General features: G+C 36.4%; 1 protein-coding gene across 2 annotated transcripts in view; it reads right to left on the minus strand.

The window, feature by feature from the left end:
* The window catches only part of ARIH1 (ariadne RBR E3 ubiquitin protein ligase 1), a 125,001-nt gene that overhangs the window by 5,065 nt on the left and 101,607 nt on the right, over window positions 1-18,329 (minus strand). Inside the window, exons 6-12 of one of the 2 annotated variants that reach the window (XM_004276271.3) lie at window positions 17,172-17,238; window positions 15,745-15,851; window positions 13,070-13,112; window positions 12,478-12,549; window positions 9,402-9,532; window positions 5,941-5,998; window positions 954-1,214 (exon numbers count right to left, since the gene is read on the minus strand). In XM_004276271.3, the coding sequence (XP_004276319.1) occupies window positions 954-1,214; window positions 5,941-5,998; window positions 9,402-9,532; window positions 12,478-12,549; window positions 13,070-13,112; window positions 15,745-15,851; window positions 17,172-17,238 (739 nt within the window). The remainder of the gene's footprint in view (window positions 1-953; window positions 1,215-5,940; window positions 5,999-9,401; window positions 9,533-12,477; window positions 12,550-13,069; window positions 13,113-15,744; window positions 15,852-17,171; window positions 17,239-18,329) is intronic. The other variant, XM_033440018.2, reaches the window with a different exon arrangement.

Below are 18,329 nucleotides of genomic sequence, written 5' to 3' on the forward strand. Positions count from 1 at the left end.
CACCTACTAGTCACTGTTATTACCCAGCCATCTATCAACATCAATGTTGCATGCATCAATTTTAAATGAGAATCTCTACTTGAAAAACCTCTACTGCTAAAAGTCCCCCTTTTAGTCATTACTTCTCCACAAAAGGCAAGCACCATATTAACTTCTAATACCATGTATTAGTTTTGCCTGAATAAAGACTTTTGAAAGAACTTATGACGTGCCAGGTGTTACATAAGCATTAAACATGGATTGTCTCACTTAAACCTCTTAACATTTATAGAAAAATTATCCCCATGCTAAAATAGAGATATAGACGAGGTTAAGTAATTTGCTTCAAGTCAACAGAGCTAAAAAGTGATGAAGTCAAGATTCAAATTCAGGGCTAATTCCAGAGCCTGCACACTAAATCACTAGCTGGCTAAACCACATCACTTTGAACGTAGTTTACAGCAAGAAATCTAAATTTCTTGTATCTTCCTAATAAACACGAAACTTTTCTTTTTTAATTTTTTAAATTTTTATTTATCTTTGGCTGCGTTGGGTCTTCGTTGCTGAGCGCAGGCCTCTCTCCAGTTGCGGCGAGCAGGGGCCACTCCTCGCCACGGTGCGCAGGCTCCTCATTGCAGTGGCCTCCCTGGTTGCGAAGCATGGGCTCTAGGCACGCGGGCTTCAGTAGTTGTGGCACGCGGCCTCTAGAGCGCAGGCTCAGTAGTTGTGGCGCACTGGCCCAGTTGCTCCGCGGCATGTGTGATCCTCCCAGACCAGGGATCAAACCCGTGTCCCCTGCACTGTCAGGCAGATTCCTATCCACTGCGCCACCAGGGAAGCCCTTAACACTAAACTTTTAATCCACATTTTTGGGCAGAGAGTAAGCTTTAAAACTCTATATATCTTATCTATGAAAGGCAAGTAGTCCTATGACACACAGGTGGTTTTTTTCCCCACTCAGTAACTATTCCTACCTCAAAGATAATGGACTGGTTATTCTTTTTGAGGTAGAAAGCGAAGACATAAGTGTACATGAGTGTGGCACGACACTGGCAGAGGACATCAACTGCTTTCTTCAGGAACTGCACCTCAATCCAGGACATGTTGTGCTGTTGCATCTCTTCCATTTTCTGCTTCACCTGAGCATATAGTTTGTGCTCAAAGCGTAGACTCTGCATGTGGTTCATATAGCGATTACAGTAGAACAGGTACCTCTGAAGGGCTGCCCTAGATCGCTGTCCCATTAAGAAAAATTAAGGTCACATAATTATAACAAATGTATTATATATACACAAAAGCTGATATCATATTTACTGATGAAACGGTATAGGAATTTAGGCTAAAATCGGGAACAAAGAGACATCTACTGCTACCTGTTATTTAATATTTTTTCAATGTCCTATAGCTGTACTTTCCAATACAGCAGCCACTAGTCACAGGTGGCTATTAAAGTAAAAAATTCAGTTCCTCAGTGTTCAACAGCCATATCGCAGTCAGTGCCTACCACGTTAGATAGTGGTAATAAAGAACATTTCCATCATTACAGAATGTTCTACTGGATAGCTCTGTTCTGTGGTATGTAATAAGGTACATCAATATTTTAAAGTAGAAAACAAAAGAGAGGCAACCAGACATCATATAACACCTAATATAATGCAACAGAAGCTATACAGTACCACCAGTTAAGTGTTCTGTGTTCTTTCCACACCCCTCCCCAAATCGAGTCTGAATTCAATTATCTAGAATTAACCACCAGTTTCAGGAAATTCAGGGATAGAAGAACCTATTAAATAAAACCAGGAAGTTGCAATCAGCAAATCCAGAATGTGTTAAATTCTACAAGAAAAATAACTTAGTTTCCTCAACAAACAAATGGCAAGGGAAGAAAAACAAACCCCAAAAAAACCAAAAAACTGAAAGGACCTATAGATTAGAGGATCACATCCAACTTGTGCACCTGTATGGATCCTGATTTAAACCAACTATAAAAGAAAGTTTATGAGATAAATGGGGACCATTTGAACAGTGGATAGTTGATGATATTAACAAAGTACTGCTTTAAGTATATAATATAATTATAAAATAATACAATAAATATATATACAAACATAATTATGGTACTACAGTTTTATGAAGAGTCTTTTAAAGTACATGAAGTATTACAAAAATATAAATATATATATATAAAATATCAGGTCTAAATTTGTTTTATATTATTTATCATACTGCAAAAAGAATTCACATAGGTCTCTCCCATTATACTGTAAATCTCTAGAGGAGATACAGTTTTAAAAAAGTAATCTTGGGGGAATTCCCTGGCGGTCCAGTGGTTAGGACTCTGCTCTCACTGCCAAGGGCCCAGTTTCAATCCCTGGTGGAACTAAGATCCCACAAGCCTCGAGGCCCAGCTGGCCAAAAAAAAAAAAAAAAAAAAAGTAGTCTTGTTATCTCTAGCACCTAATATGCAGAAAATGATAAATGCTTGTTAAATGCAACCACCATGGAAGGGTTTCTTACCACACATACATATTTCTTTTCTTTTACTATCACCTCCTCTTCCTCTCCTCATGCCTTAAAGCCTACTAACAGCACAGATACTACTAGGCCCTATGCTTGGTCTCTTGCTTAGAAATACTATCTCTGAACCACATAACTAGCCAATCACATGATCCAGTATCATACAACATTGAAACATCTCAAAAAACCTACAGAAGCCATATTATTTCAGCAGTCAGGTAGGTATTTAAATCAATGCTTACACGATGGAAAATTATTCCAATTATATCTAAAAATATAATACGTAGAAAATAAACTGCTTGGCATTTTATCTCCCCCCAAAGCACTAATATTTTTAAGCCTGTCAAATTCCCAAGATGAAATGGAAAACCTAAATCACATATTAAAATGTATGTTACAGGACTTAACGTGACCAGCATTTGATTTAATGTGACCAACAATTCTCAAACAGCTTGCATCACTAAAATACCTTTAAAATCAACATGAAAGAAAACCCACACCAACACTGCAAATAAGACCCATTTTTAATCAAATGCCAGAATCTGGATTGAGAAATGTAATCAGTATCCTGAAAACACTTTGGAAAAACAAACAAAACAACAACCTGACTGCTTAGAACAGGGGTAGGCAAACTGGCCTGTGAGTGAAATCCAGATGCTGCCTATTTTTTGTAAACTAAGTTAACTTGGAATACTGCCATGCCCACTCTTTTAAGTCTATGGTTGAGTCAGCATTTCAAGAGCAGGGACAGAATTGAGTAATTGTAACAGAGACTATATAGTCTCCAAAGCTGAAAATATTTACTATCTGGCAACTCACAGGTCTAATAGATAAGAAAATTCAGGGAATTCCCTGGTCAGGGAACTAAGATCCCACAAGCCTTGAGGCCCAGCTGGCCAAAAAAAAAAAAAGAAAGTAATCTTGTTATCTCTAGCACCTAATATGAAAAGAAAGAAAGTCTAGTAGATAAGAAAATTCAGGGAACTCCCTGGTGGTCCAGTGATAAGGACTCTCACTGCGAGGGGCCTGGGTTCGATCCCTGGTTAGGAAACTAAGATCCTGCAAGCTGCACAGTGCAGCCAAAAAAATAAATAAAAATTAAAAAAAGAAAGAAAAGAAAATTCAAATGTCCACCCCTGTCATAACTGTGGCATAGTATATTAAGTCAACAACTTTCTACAACACAGATAACATCCTTCCAAGGCACTCAAAGTACCATCTATGTTCTTTCTGTATTGTGTGCCAACCTTCTAGTACTTTTTAAGAACTACAACTCCCAGAAAACACTAGGCCTGAGTATGGAAGTAGGGGAAGTGAGGAAAGAATATGCTAGATGTGTGCAATGGTGTGCTCCATTCTGGGAGGTATGGTTCCCACTTAAATAAACAAACAAATACAGGCACTCATATGAAATTTTTCCCTGTACATCCAAAGGATCAGAAGATTCTAGTTTAGTCCAAAAGAAATGAGCTAGAAAAATAATGCATTCTAGCATCTACAATCTACACATTAGCAGGGCTTAGAAGCTATGCTCAATAATCCACCCTCCCTGTGGACCTCAGAAAGGGATTCTACCAGTACCCAAATGCAGACCAGGTAAGGCCAAGGATAACCCATATACTTTTTGTTGTCAGCAAATACCATATTCTGGCTAGATCTAACTAGACTACTCTTCATTCAGGATAAGTAAAAGCTAAAAGTCTAACATGGTTATTAGGAAAAATGTAATGCAGCATAAGAGAAAAAGAACAGTTCTCTATGGACTCAAAAAATATTATCAAAATTAGAAGAAAATTTTAGGAAAATTTATGGTCTCTTCAGCAGCATTTAAAACAACTGTGACTGCTTAAAACAGAAGCAGAAAGCCATGAGGGCTAAGATTTAAAAACAAACAAACAAACCCAAAACAGAAGGAGATGCAATGACAAACTGAGCTAGATAAAAATGCAGCAGTAGAATTGATTCCAAATGGGAGGTAGGAAAAGCATGACTGTCATTGTAGAGTTTTGTATATAAAGATTACATGGGGTGATGTTTCTCAAACTGGAGTCTAAGGATGCTAGACAAAACTGGAGTAGGGGTGCCAAATGATCTGGTTTAAACAGACCATGGAATGTTTAAGTATTAAAAATCTGATAATAACTTAAAGAAAACACAAACACTCCGGGCCATATGAATGAACTTATGAGAATCAACATTTTCAGGTCTTACATTTGTGAAATGGCTAAAACTGGCATCAAACAGGATTACTTAAACTGCACCAGAGTTGAGAATAATAAGTGATAAAAGAATATATTAATGATAAATTCTGATCAAATCAAATTTTGATGCACTGTAAGGGTGAATGTGCAATAGGTGAGATATAGAAAACTGGTGGGAGAACAAATTATCACGTGGCACTTAGTAGTATGGGTAACCCTAAATTTTAAAAACCTGGTCTGACAACAGTAATTTAATTTCAGCAAATAACTTATCTGTCAAATTAGTTTTAACTTGAGTTCCACTGGTTTTGTGGTCTTCTTGATTTGGTTGTATAGTTGCTTAAGAGTTTAAAGCTAGTTTTATGTTTAAACATATTTAAGTCGTATTATAATAAATAAAATTTAAATCAACATTGGAATTTGTGGGGGTTTTTTTTCCTCCTTTAAAAGGATCACAAATATTTTGAATGTCTGTAATATGACTGCCTAGGTTATATAAATATATTCCTTTGTATTTATGGTAATTTAAATTATAATAAATTTAAAAGAAGCATTTAAAAAGTGAAACAATAACAAACAGGTTTTGTTTTGGATTGCATCCTGGCAAGACGAGCCATTTAAAAAGATTTTTGGGGGAAAACTGGGTAATTCCAACACAGAATCGATGAATGTAAGGAATGATTAAATTCCAGGATTCTACAATTATGACAGAATTATCAGGCTGAAAGGAACTAAAAGTGTTACCGAATCTAATCCACACCTAGGGTTTGAATCCCTTCTACTACAATAGTGGGTTATTTCCCTATCCAGTAAGAGGGAAATCCCTACCTCCTGAGACAGTTCATTCCAGATCAGCTCACCTAAAATCATTAGAGCTTCTTGATGAACAATGAGATAATTAATTAATTAAAAGAAGTAAGACTGCATATAAATTGCAGCAGTGCCATTTAACAAATATTGTTCTTTAGTCTCCTTGCTGGGAAGGGAAAGTCTTGATACTGAAGACTACTGAAACCTGAAAGTGTGCTAGATTAATTTTAAAAGTGCAAACAAACTTATAAATAGGAATACTCCTGATACGTATTTTGCATAAGATCCCCTCTCTACAGGTACACAGATACCCAGTATTTACTGGAGTGTCATTTCAACAAATCTTTCAGAACTGAACACTCCAGCTAAATCATTCCCTCATCAACATAAAATGCATATTCCTGTTCAACTGTTTGAAAATAAATGCACTTACCTCCTGAGCATCTCTTGCTGCCTTTGCATCATCCTCATTATAGCGGTTACAGTTGTACCTTAAAGTAAGTGAAGAGGATTCCATAAAGCCATAAATCAATGAAAAGGGAACAAATCACAGAATTTTAGCCTGGATTTAGAGATTACTTAGAACCAATACTCTCCTTTACACAGATAAACTGAGGCGCAAAAAAACAAACAAACACCCCTAGTGTTTGAATCCTTTCCATAATAGTGTGTCAGTTCTCTACTAGTAACAGGCAGTTCTCCACCTCCTGAGGCAGTCCATTCAAATCAGCTTACCGACAATCATTAGAAAACACTGTTATTCTAGAACTTCCACTTACCAACTGTAGTTTGAACTTCTAATTCAATTTTTGAAGAAAGAGATCACCTCATCTCCTAGGCTGTCTGTTATTTAGCCAAATATTCCCAGTTTTTCCAGAATTACTCACCTTATTTTCACCTGTATACACCAAAGAAAACCAACTGCTGACAGACTGCTATGTAACAGGTACTGTGTGCTATGTGCTTTATATGCTATTACAGTTTACAAGAATCACTGAATCTTCCTAGAGAGGTCAGCTCAGAGTGGAGATGTATAAAACTGGCACTTCCCTTGTTCCTCTGTTTTCTTTTATGGGAACCTACATTACAGGAGCAGCTGATGTTTACTGAGTGTTAACTACATACCATCCAACTTACTAAGGACTTCAACTGTACTATCACGTTTAATCCCCTCAAGCACCTTATGAAATATTATCCTCACTGAGCAGATGAAGAGAAGATAAGCAACATATTTAAGGTCACAAAAATAGAGCTTCAGAGATGGAAACTAAACTTATGCCCATCTGGCAACTGAGGCCCATGCTCTTAACTAGTGAGTTCATGTCTTCAGAGTCTTTTAACAGTAATCGTCTTAGAAGAATTTTGAATTTAATGTAAATCTTGTTAAACTGGATTCATTATTCCAGCTTGCCAAGTCCTTCAGGATTATAATGGTTTATATAGTCAATATCCCTCTTTGACGTTACCCCAAAATGTATACAAGATTCTTATACTAGTTTAAGAAAATCATTAGTACAACTGACCAGAAAAGCAGTATATAAAAGCAGTTGATGTGAATAAAAAAATGAGGACAAAGCCTTTCAGCAAACCTTTAAAGCATTCCACTAGAAGGCACAAACCTATTATCTGTACTCCAAGAAATGGTCATTCAATTAATCCCAAACCTCCCTGTCTGTATTCACAGCCTAGGCCACAAACCTCTCAGTCCACAATGAAATACCTTGCTGAAATCTACCAAACATTCCCTAATCCATCAACCTAATAATACCATTTGATTCTGGAATTTCACATAAGAGAAAAACTAAGTTATACGGTTCATATGCAGCTTGTGGAATCAGAAATTTTGGAAATTTGGGATTACATTCTGTCTGCTCTCAATCTCTGGTACCTTTCCATTTTCCGTAAGTACTCAGAAATAACCAACAATGGCTCACTGATCTCATCTTGAAGTTTTTAAAGTAACCCAGATCACAAATCATCTGAGTCAGGAGACTTATTAATTTTCCCCCAGCCTGGGTTATAATCCTCTTTTACCAATAATTACTCTACTCAAGTTAGCCCAAAGACTGCCTCTTCTTGCCCTCTACTGGTCAACTATTAACACCTCTTCTTTCTATCTGATACATCCTTTTATACTTTCCTTTTGATATTTTTAGATACTTTTAAGCCTCAAGTCATTCTGGGCTTTAATCTGCCAACATTAAGAATTTTAAGGCCAAGAAAGCAAGCAGGGCCCATCTACACTTCTAACTCAGATGACTGATAGTGCTACTTGGAATGCTTTTTTGAAGATTTCTGAGGCACTTTCAGATTTAAACAAGAAAGCACAGCATGATATACCTGCAATGTTAAAGACACAGGCAACATTTCTGACACCCCTGGTCCAGGCCATTCTTAATTCTTCTGTATCCATCATTTGTTTTGTACCCTTTCCATTTTTCAATACAGCTCATTGAAAATTTGAGTTGTGATCAGAGATTTCCTTACACACACACAGAGTCTCTTTAATATCTCTTTCCTATTCCCTCTCCCCTTCACTAGGCTTGTTTAAATAAATTTGAGTGAATTTAGTTTCCAGGAACACTCTAATCCTCCAGTTTGACCTCCTAAAACCTAGAATACCTATACCCCAAATACCTTTCCTTGGCTCTGACAGTGGTAAAATCACTTTCTTTACTTCTATCTAAGCAATTAGTTTTTACCTGGTTCAGAATTAATTTCAGACAAATAATCCCTCTTACTATTCCTCTAATTAATGAATCTAAAAGGGAAGACTTGCCACTGTCTTAAGTTCAGATCCTCCTCATCTTGTCTTGAACTTGCAATTTCTTCCCCTCCCACCCGCGCTCTACAAAGCAGTCACAATGTCCAGATAACGTATGTAAGTAAAACACATAATACAGAACCTTCTCATCTGAACTACGATCTAATCTTGTCACTCCCAGTTAAAATCCTTCTGATAATGTCCAAACTACTTTAGGTCCCAGCCTACTTTCTCTTTTCCTGTTCCCCACAATTTGAGCGGCCACACACTCAACACCAATAGGAGACAGGCAAGTAATACAAATGAATGAAACAGGCAATTTGCATACTATAACACCCAGAAATATTTCCACTTTTACCAGGGGGATGTGCTAGCTCCCATTTTTCTCATTTTGAGAAAAATGCATCAAGGCATCCTCAATCTAACTTGCATTTTTCCCAAATTGATAAGAAACGTACTTGGAACAAAGGTATATATTGCTACCAAATGTGACTAGTGCCATCATGATATATGAAAATGCCAATAAGCTCCGGTCTTGGGAAAACAAACTGCAAAGTAAAGGCTCCATCTAAAGGGCTACTAATCGATTCCAGGTGATTTCTGCCAAACAGAAATGCAGGCCTGTTCCTATGTTTCAAAGAGAGGCTAAAAATCTGGATTGCATTGGGCAATTTTTCCAAGTTTTAAAGTTGGAACAAATTTTTTGTCTAATGGCGGTGCAAGGTAACTAAAACACAACTGTGGAAGGGGTTTTGCCAAGTCTCTTAGTTTTCAACTATTATCTAGAAAGACATATTAGACAATGCAACTCTTTTCTGGATAAGTCATGTACTTTCACATCATTCTACCATTGTTCATGCGGCTCTTTTTGCCCTGTTATTCCTACCACTTTTTAAACAAATGAATCCTTAGTCCTCCTTAAAGTTCAACTCAACTGTTATATGATCTGTGAGATAAGCCTTATTAATCCCTCTCTCTGGATATCTTGCATATACTTTTAACACTGATCACACACTGTATTCATTTATCTAAATGGTGATTTTCATGAGGTAGAAACATTATTCATAATATGTGGCAGATATATCACATACTTATGTGAACATGTTCTTCCCTTCATTTCCCCAACCTACCAGGCAGATCCATGTGGTTCCCAAGGGCCAAGACACACCCAGCAAAACTCTGCTTTACAGTTCTGGTTACGACAGACCATGTGATTACAACCGCCATCCTTCTCAATTGTGACATGGCATTTGGGACATTCCTATGAAGAGAAACTATAAAGTTGGTGTCAATGCTACACTGAGGAGAAGCCAGTTTTAGATTTGGTTTATTTTAAATACCACATTTATTGTGATTAATACATGTAAAGCACTCAGTGTCAAACACTTAATAAGTACCATTGAAAATGAGTTATTATTACTGGCTATTAACAACTTAAGGATTTGTTTTAGTGGGGCTGGGAGACAAAAACATTTTAAGTACTTTTAACCAAACACATACTAATAATAGTTTTATGGGAGGTTAAACATTTTCTCCATGTAAATATAATATATCCTTCCAGTGTCATCTAGAAAATCATTGAGTACTTCCTGTATCCCACACACTGTACTCAGTGTTTTATATGCATTAACTCACAATCTTTATAGTGGCCCTACTCCTATTTCCATCTGTCAGATGAATAAACTAAGAAAATTTTAAAGAAACTAGTCCAAGGTCACACAGGTAGCAAATGGTAGAGTCAGGATACAAACCCAAGCAATTTGGCCTCAGGAATCAGGCAAGCAAGACTGGTAAATTCTTTTTGTGGCTACTGAATTTCCCAACTTTCTTGTGGTCCATTTACAATTGTGCTACAGAGATCACTTTTCTTTTTTCCAAGACTGTATGATTTTCTCGGTTGGTAATGAGCCAAAGTTATTACCCTGCAGGCACTTTTTTTTTCTCTTGAAAAATCTAGAAAATTAAACTTACTCATTATTTTTAATAAAACTATAAGATGTAAAGCTTGGATTTTGTTGTACATTTTTGTATCTGACATCTGTTACTCCCATAACGGGGCGAGAGTATCACCCATTACATTGCTTGCAATTCAGCTACTGTGAACAGACTATACTACCCATAAACTATAGTAATTCAATAGGTCAGTACAGCAATATTTAATTATACATTTTCAATCAAATTTTTGAAGTCACTCACATAAAAACATACTACATTTTCCCAAAGAAGCAAATTCCAGGCCTAATATATCTGTTTCATTCTATATTTCTTAGCTATAATTAACTAATAAGTACTAATTTCTTAATATAACAACAATTTGCAAATCCTTTAAAAAAGCTAATAAAAAAAAATAAGCTTCTGAAATGTCTCAGGAGAAAAACTCCTCAGTTTCATCTCAAAACTGCCAAGTAGATAAATCTGTTATTACAAATTGCCATTCTTGCTTAATATTCTACCTTCTAAACAAACTCAAAACATATTCAAGCCTATACTCCCTATTTTAAACATCTTGGGGATTTAGAGTATTTGGGGATTTTTCTAGATGCCGAAAGAGGGCTACAGTTTAATCAATCTACTTAGGGAAAGTATAACTGCCCTATTCTAAATACTAGTTTGAAAGCAGATTCTGGGATTTTAATGAACATTTCTGGTGGGGAAATCTTCAATTTTTGAAAAAGAATGCTTGGCTACCAGGAAAGTTTTAAAAAAACAACAAAAGCAACCACTTCCTGACATTATAGTTAGGTTTTTTTGAGTGCCATAAGGTATGTTTATCATGATGGTTTTAGAGAGTACAGAAATATCAACTTCAAAACTACATTCCTCAAAGATGTGGGCATTTGTTTTATGCCACAGGACTCACTGTTTTACTGCTAATGCTTTCTGGGAGATAGAAATGTATACATATATTTTAATCTTTTGGGGTAGAGCAGGGTACTAATGGTTTAAAATCATGTGCTGGCCTTCATCATTTAAGCACTCCTTCTTATCAGTATCCTGAGATTGAGTGATGGAAGAGCGCAAAGCTGTAACTAACTCTGGTCAAACAACTCAATTGTCTTTAAAACATCATCTTCATATATGAAAGACAATAATAAAAATGAATAGCCCATGAATAGCCCTATTATCCATGACCCAAGTCACTTCCTATACGAATAGGATGTAAGATTGAACGTTTACACAATTTTCTACTAAGAAATTAGCTGGGGGGCTTCCCTGGTGGCGCAGTGGTTGAGAGTCCGCCTGCCGATGCAGGGGACACGGGTTCGTGCCCCGGTCCGGGAAGATCCCACATGCCGCGGAGCGGCTGGGCCCGAGAGCCATGGCCGCTGAGCCTGCGCGTCCGGAGCCTGTGCTCCGCAACGGGAGAGGCCACAACAGTGAGAGGCCCGAGTACCACAAAAAAAAAAAAAAAAAAAGAAATTAGCTGGGTACACAGTTCGGATTCAAATGCTTACTTAATACTTAGTGATAGAAAAGAAGGGTGCTCAAGATTATCTGCATTTGTAAGACATTAATCTAGGGTTAAAGAAGTGGTTCATGGCATAAAGATACTGAATTCTGAAACTAGTATCATGACCAATGTTATTCAAAAAATAAAAACCAAAAAACCAAGGATACTCATATTACCCCAAAGCTTCTACTTCTCAGGATTCAAGTCTCTTAATAAATCATATTTTGGAAGTTTAACATGTTAAACTTGTTAAGCCCAATTCAGTTACATAATAAGAAGTTACTCGGTTATTCTGACTGAACACTGCCCTAAAGAATGACTCCTTAGAAGTTAAACCCTGGGGATTTTAAAAGGCAGAAATATAGCCTAGTTAAAAAAAAAAAAAAAAAAAAAAAGCTGGGTGGAAAAAAACTCTGTAATACATTTGTATACTAAAAGGCAGCCAAGAACAGTATGATAAGATATTATCAAACCCCAGGGTAGAAAAATTATCAACTACTGCTTTTCTGATAGAAGAAAACTTCTACAGCAGAGTACCGTGCATATTGCATTATAGTAATCAATAAAATAAACTCAAACAGTAAAACAAAGGCAAATTATTAATAGGCAATAATTCTGAAAATAAAAAGTAAACCTTAATCAAGAAAAAGGTAAAACAAGGCCCTTTATTAGGTAAACTTACTACTTTTGCTAATGCTGATACACCTATCCTTATCCGTTTCAATACCAAGAGTTTACTGAAGGAAAATACCAACCTTTGTGTTGGCTGCAATCCAATTAGAGGTTTCACTGTCATCATCACACTTTTTAATCCACTTCTTCAACCACTGTTTGAAAACAGGAACCGTTTTCAGTACAACAGAAGACTCAAGGATAGCAAATTACATCAACACTTAAATACAGTCAAGCTTAAATGTAAAAACCAAAGGATAAGACTATCACTGGGTTTACTACCTTTTAAACCAAGAAATCCTGTGATTCTCATATCCAGTCCAGGTACATAAAAAATCAACCAAAGGAGAACTTTCTCTGGCTGAAGCTAAGTGGGGAACCTAGAGCTCAAGGAGAGGCACAGCTGCAAGGTGTGTCATTCCCCTTAGCTAATTACAAAGCCTTCCAAGGGAGGTGCCTTAACCCTCATTATCTTGATAATAATCAGGAGATGACTTTATTCCTAAGGAATGTTCCCTGAATACTTGCAAACATCACCTGAAATAAAAAGGGCAAAATACTATCTTCCATTTACTAATGAATAAATAACAAACTTGTGGGCTGTGGCTTTCAGTCATTAAGTCTTAGAAGTACTCTTCTACCTTATTTAAAAATGAAAATGCCAGGCAAACTCACCTTACATTTAACAGGGTCATGCCAATTTTCTCCACAGTTAAAGCTGTTAAGTGACACAAGAGTTAAAAGAATTAAGTCCTACCTACTGTAAGTAAAGACAAACAAACAACTTCATGCTTTACAGTTCCTCAATACTTTCACCAGTTTCTAGTGACTGCAAAATACAAGGACAGGAACCATGCCTATTTTATTCTACAGTAAATTATTTAGCATTTAGTACTGGGACCAACACATATTTGGGTGTCTGTGTGTGAAATGAGGAATGACTTGTAAGCATGAAGATATTCTATGATGACAATTTCACAATAGATGACTATTTAAATAGCTACCAAACTGTAAAGACAAAAAAATCAGTATAGTTAGATTTGTATTTTTCTGATAGTTTTTAATATGTATAATTCCTTGCTGCAACCACTATCTAACTGAAACCAAAATGAAATCATGTTCAATAATTTGAACTTAAATTTCAACCAATGCTTACCATAGGTATATATTAAATATTTTATTTAACACTCCAAATGAAGAGTTAAAGAATGACTTTGTAGGGTAATTCTATACTTCAGTACTAATGCACAGTAAGCAATATGTGGGAAGCAAACAAGTCATATCTCTGCATGATCCAAACAAATGAATCTCAGCCAGTAGAGATAAATTGTACCAAACAAGGTATAAAGCAAAAGACTATGTCTACATATTCTCTAAGACTATATTAACTGCTAATTCCTTTCTGTTTTCTAGGCACAAGGTATATACATTTGTTTAAAAAGTATAAATTAAGAATAAACACAAATGCTTGTGAAAAAGTAACCATGGTATGGCTGATTAATTAGTTAATCAAGTAATTTGGGAATGCTAAAAATCCCTTGCAAATAAGAAGAATAAAGTGCTACATCAGTTTAAATGAAGTCAGGATAATGGTTACTTCTGGAGATGAACGTGGGGAATGGAATGGAGAAGGGAACATCAAGAAGCTTCAAATGGCGCTTCCCTGGTGGCGCAGTGGTTGAGAGTCTGCCTGCCAATGCAGGGGACACGGGTTCGTGCCCGGTCCGGGAAGATCCCACATGCCACAGAGCGGCTGGGCCTGTGAGCCATGGCCGCTGGGCCTGCGCGTCCGGAGCCTGTGCTCCGCAACGGGAGAGGCCACAACAGTGAGAGGCCCGCGTAACGCAAAAAAAAAAAGAAGCTTCAAATGTACCTGTCAGGCTTTATTTCTAGACAAAAACAAACAAAATACTGATTCTGATTAAGCTGAGTTGTAACTATGTAAGTACTCGTTATTCTCTATACTTAAGTCTGTATTTGAAATATTTCATACTAAAAGTATATTTGAAACTAGGTAAGGAATCAGACTCTACCCTCTGTCTACAGGGTAAACTCTGAAACAATAATGCATATTTAATCTTTACCAAAATAGCATGTATTTTACATAAATTTAATCTCTATGAGTTTACCTACTCTTTTTGGAAATATTTAGTATTAATGATGTATATGTCTAATTCTATAGATGTTTGGAGAAAAAAGAAGAATGATACGGAATACCAATAAAATGTTTATTTGTTAGTTACAGAGCCCCCTGGCTTGACTGGCTTCTCATTCCTAAAAGATCCATAAGGGAATGGAAGATCATCTTCACTCTCTAATACGTGATATTGGAAATTCCCTGCTAAACTGAACCTAAAATTCAAAGGCTAAAGAGTATGCTATAGCACTCCCAGGAATCCAGGTTACCAAGAAAGCTGTGGCCAGGGGCCCCATAGAAGAACTCTTAGTTAAAGAAAGCACATCTATCAACTAAGTTTTATCTTTCCAAATTTTCTGCATATTTTTAGGAATAAGATTAAACTTGTCAGAATAAAGGAAATTAAAAACAAAATAAGGGCTTCCCTGGTGGCGCAGTGGTTGAGAGTCCGCCTGCCGATGCAGGGGACACGGGTTCGTGACCCGGTCTGGGAAGATCCCACATGCCGCGGAGTGGCTGGGCCCGTGAGCCATGGCCGCTAAGCCTGCGCGTCTGGAGCCTGTGCTCCGCAACGGGGGAGGCCACAACAGTGAGAGGCCCGCGTACAGCAAAAATAAATAAAAAATAAAAACAAAACAAAACACCTAACTGTGTATTTTATTTCCTAAGAGAGAACCTGAAAACAGATCAAGAGCTATAAGGGAACCAAACATAATTTGACAAAATAAGCAGTCAATCAGAAATGAGAACTTTTAAAATTTACAATAAATAATGTAATAATATAATATATAAAATATAAATATAATATATATAAATATAAAACAGATAAAGTTGAAAAAAAAAGAAATGAGAACTGAGTTTTTGTCCCAGATCTTTAAATTTGCTGCCATATACGTTCCACTGGAGCACACAAGAGAATGTGATTACAGCCGCATTTTTTTTTCCCATAAGAAAATAAATCCAAAAGTTAGAGCAACAAAGAGGAAAAACTATCTTAAGATGTGACTTTTTAATCGAATTTTTATTTAAAAGAAATACAAACTATTTAAAGTCAACATCACCCACCTACCTCAGATAAAGAATATTTTCTACTATTTTTTTCTTTTTCTTTTTTTAAAATTGGGGTATAGTTGCTTTTTTTCTACTATTTTACTAACAAAAATAAATAGAAAAGCTATGTGCAGTACTCCAATTTAAGAAATCACTTGCTTACCAAAACTGGCGCCCACATTTGCAGCGAACAGGTTTAGCATCAGGATATTGGACTTTAACAACATGGTGGCAATCTGGGGCAGGACACCACTTTAACAGTCGATTGCACTGAAATACAAGTTGGAACATAAAAAATGACAGCAAATTAAATCATGATGCAAGATTTTCCAGTACGCCATGCAATTATTTATACTACTTCCTCACTATCACAAAGTGGGGATGGTGTCACCGACACAAAAATACCAGCCACCAATACTTAGTCTCCTACAGCAATGCTTTTGGACGTACTGTTCTTCTAAGATTATACATCCCTTGAAGACCTGGTATTATAAAATATATAACCTATCTCTTATTCTATCTTCAAAATCCCACTGAGAACTTTAAAATAAATGATCACCATTATGTGATCATTAACAAGCATCAATTTGTCTATGGTTCTATTTCAGGGCAATTTTAAAAGATACAAGAAAACAAGATACGCTTCTACTTAGGGAAGGCGTTTACATGCTATAGAATAGTATGAAACAAACTGAGGAATACACGTGGAGTTTCTCTCTTTGACCATAGAAAGCTCTTCTAAGAACAAAAGCCAGTGCCTAAACCCCAGCAAAGATTCCATTTTAATTCATCAAAAGAAATATAACTTTTGAAGTATTTTTATTATGAGACAAAACATGGCTCAAGGAACAGTCCATCAGAACTCAAGTTTATTGACCATTTCAAAAAATATACTATTCCTAAAAAATGCTATTTTCTAGAAGATATGACCTTCAGTTTAATCTCTAATAAAAATTAAAATTACATTCTAGAATTTGAAATACCAAGTTACGCTGGTGCTCTTGTACAGGGCTGGCAAACTTCTTTCACACAGAGCCAGAAAGTAGAGATATTTGGCTCCGTGGGCCATATGGCCTCTTTAGCAACGACTCAACTCTGCCACTGCAGCTCAAAAGCAGTCACAGAATAAAACTGCATGTTCAAATAAATCTTTATTTACAAAAACAGGCAGGCCATAGTTTGCCAACTTCTGTTAAGACATATTTGATAAAAACAAACAAAAAAACACTACATAATTCTTTTTAAACGAAGTTTACTGGTAATGGAAGGTAAAACAAGCAGAGATATAGCAGGGTTAGAGGGCCCAACATGATTAAACATGACATCACTAATAATGAGCTAAAATTCTCTGCTAGGGAAAAAGGAAGACTATAAAATAATTTTATTTTCAAAGCTCAAGATCGATGAAAAGACATCTACTTATTGGTTTATCACATTCCTTTGAGAATAAAGGTATTTTGGTATGCTTCATAAATGAAGACAAAAACTGAAGTTACTGTAAAGGTGTTTCTTATATAAGATAAACTGATACTTCTATTAATAAACAGAATTCCTTTTACTTAAAGAAGGAAAACTTATGCGATCACTTACCTCTACAAAGCTATTTGTTATTAAATGCTGATACTTTAATTTAACTTTTGAATCTGTGATCAGGCGCCTGAAAGCGAGAATAAAAGTTTATTAGGAAGTTTTCAGCTAAGAATATTTTCCACATTTATAAAATAAAATTTCAATGCTCTGTGCTATAAAAACTGCCTTAAATTGAAAATACTAAAATACATAAACTGTCAACAAATGGAACGGTAGGAATCAAAACAATAATTTCAAAGTTTCTATAGTTTTATTTTGGTAGACATTTCCCCATTTCTTATACTCTAAATATTCTGTTTTTACCCAGTTTGTATTGTAGTCTAATGACTTACCAATATTGTCAAATTTAGGCCCCTTTCAGAGTTTTCTGACTCTGATATCTTGCCTTAAGACAGTAATTCTCAGCCACCTTTTCTAAGATCCCCTCCCAAAAATCTGTGTATGAAATAAGGGATGTTGGTAGGAATGTTCAGAAATTGATCCAGGTTTGCTAGATACAATTTTGATAGCCTCCTTCTTCTGAAATCTTTTGGTAATTTATCAGAAATGCTTATTGACTGCAACCTGGCTTCCTTTATCCACCTAGAACACCTTAATTCACAAGAATTTCTTGAACTCACAGGAACCCATGAAAGTGAAGAACCCTGAAGCTTAAGTTTCATTAATTTTAATGGTAAATACTCCTGTGAGTATTATAAGAAAATGGTGTTAAAGCAGAAAAAGAGTAACTCACAAACCCAGCAAGAATGATATCAAAAATGCACAGTCCAGAGAGAAACCTTCAAGATGGTGGAGGAGTAAGACATAGACATCACCTTCCTCCCCACAAATACATCAGTAATACATCTACATGTGGCACAACTCCTAGAGAACACCTACTGAATGCTGGCAGAAGACCTCAGACTTCCCAAAAGGCAAGAAACTCCCTACATACCTGGGTAGGGGAAAAGAAAAAGAAAAAACAGAGACAAAAGAATAGGGATATGACCTGCACCTCTGGGAGGGAGGTGTGAAGGAGGAAAAGTTTCCACACACTAGGAAGCCCCTTCACTGGCAGAGACGGGGGAGTGGCGGGGGGTGGCAGGGGGGAAGCCTCAAAGCCACAGAGGAGAGCACAGCAACAGAGGTGCAGAGGGCAAGGCGGAGAGATTCCCGCAC

The sequence above is a fragment of the Orcinus orca genome, chromosome 2 (genome assembly GCF_937001465.1).
Source record: "Orcinus orca chromosome 2, mOrcOrc1.1, whole genome shotgun sequence".
NCBI lineage: Eukaryota > Metazoa > Chordata > Mammalia > Artiodactyla > Delphinidae > Orcinus > Orcinus orca.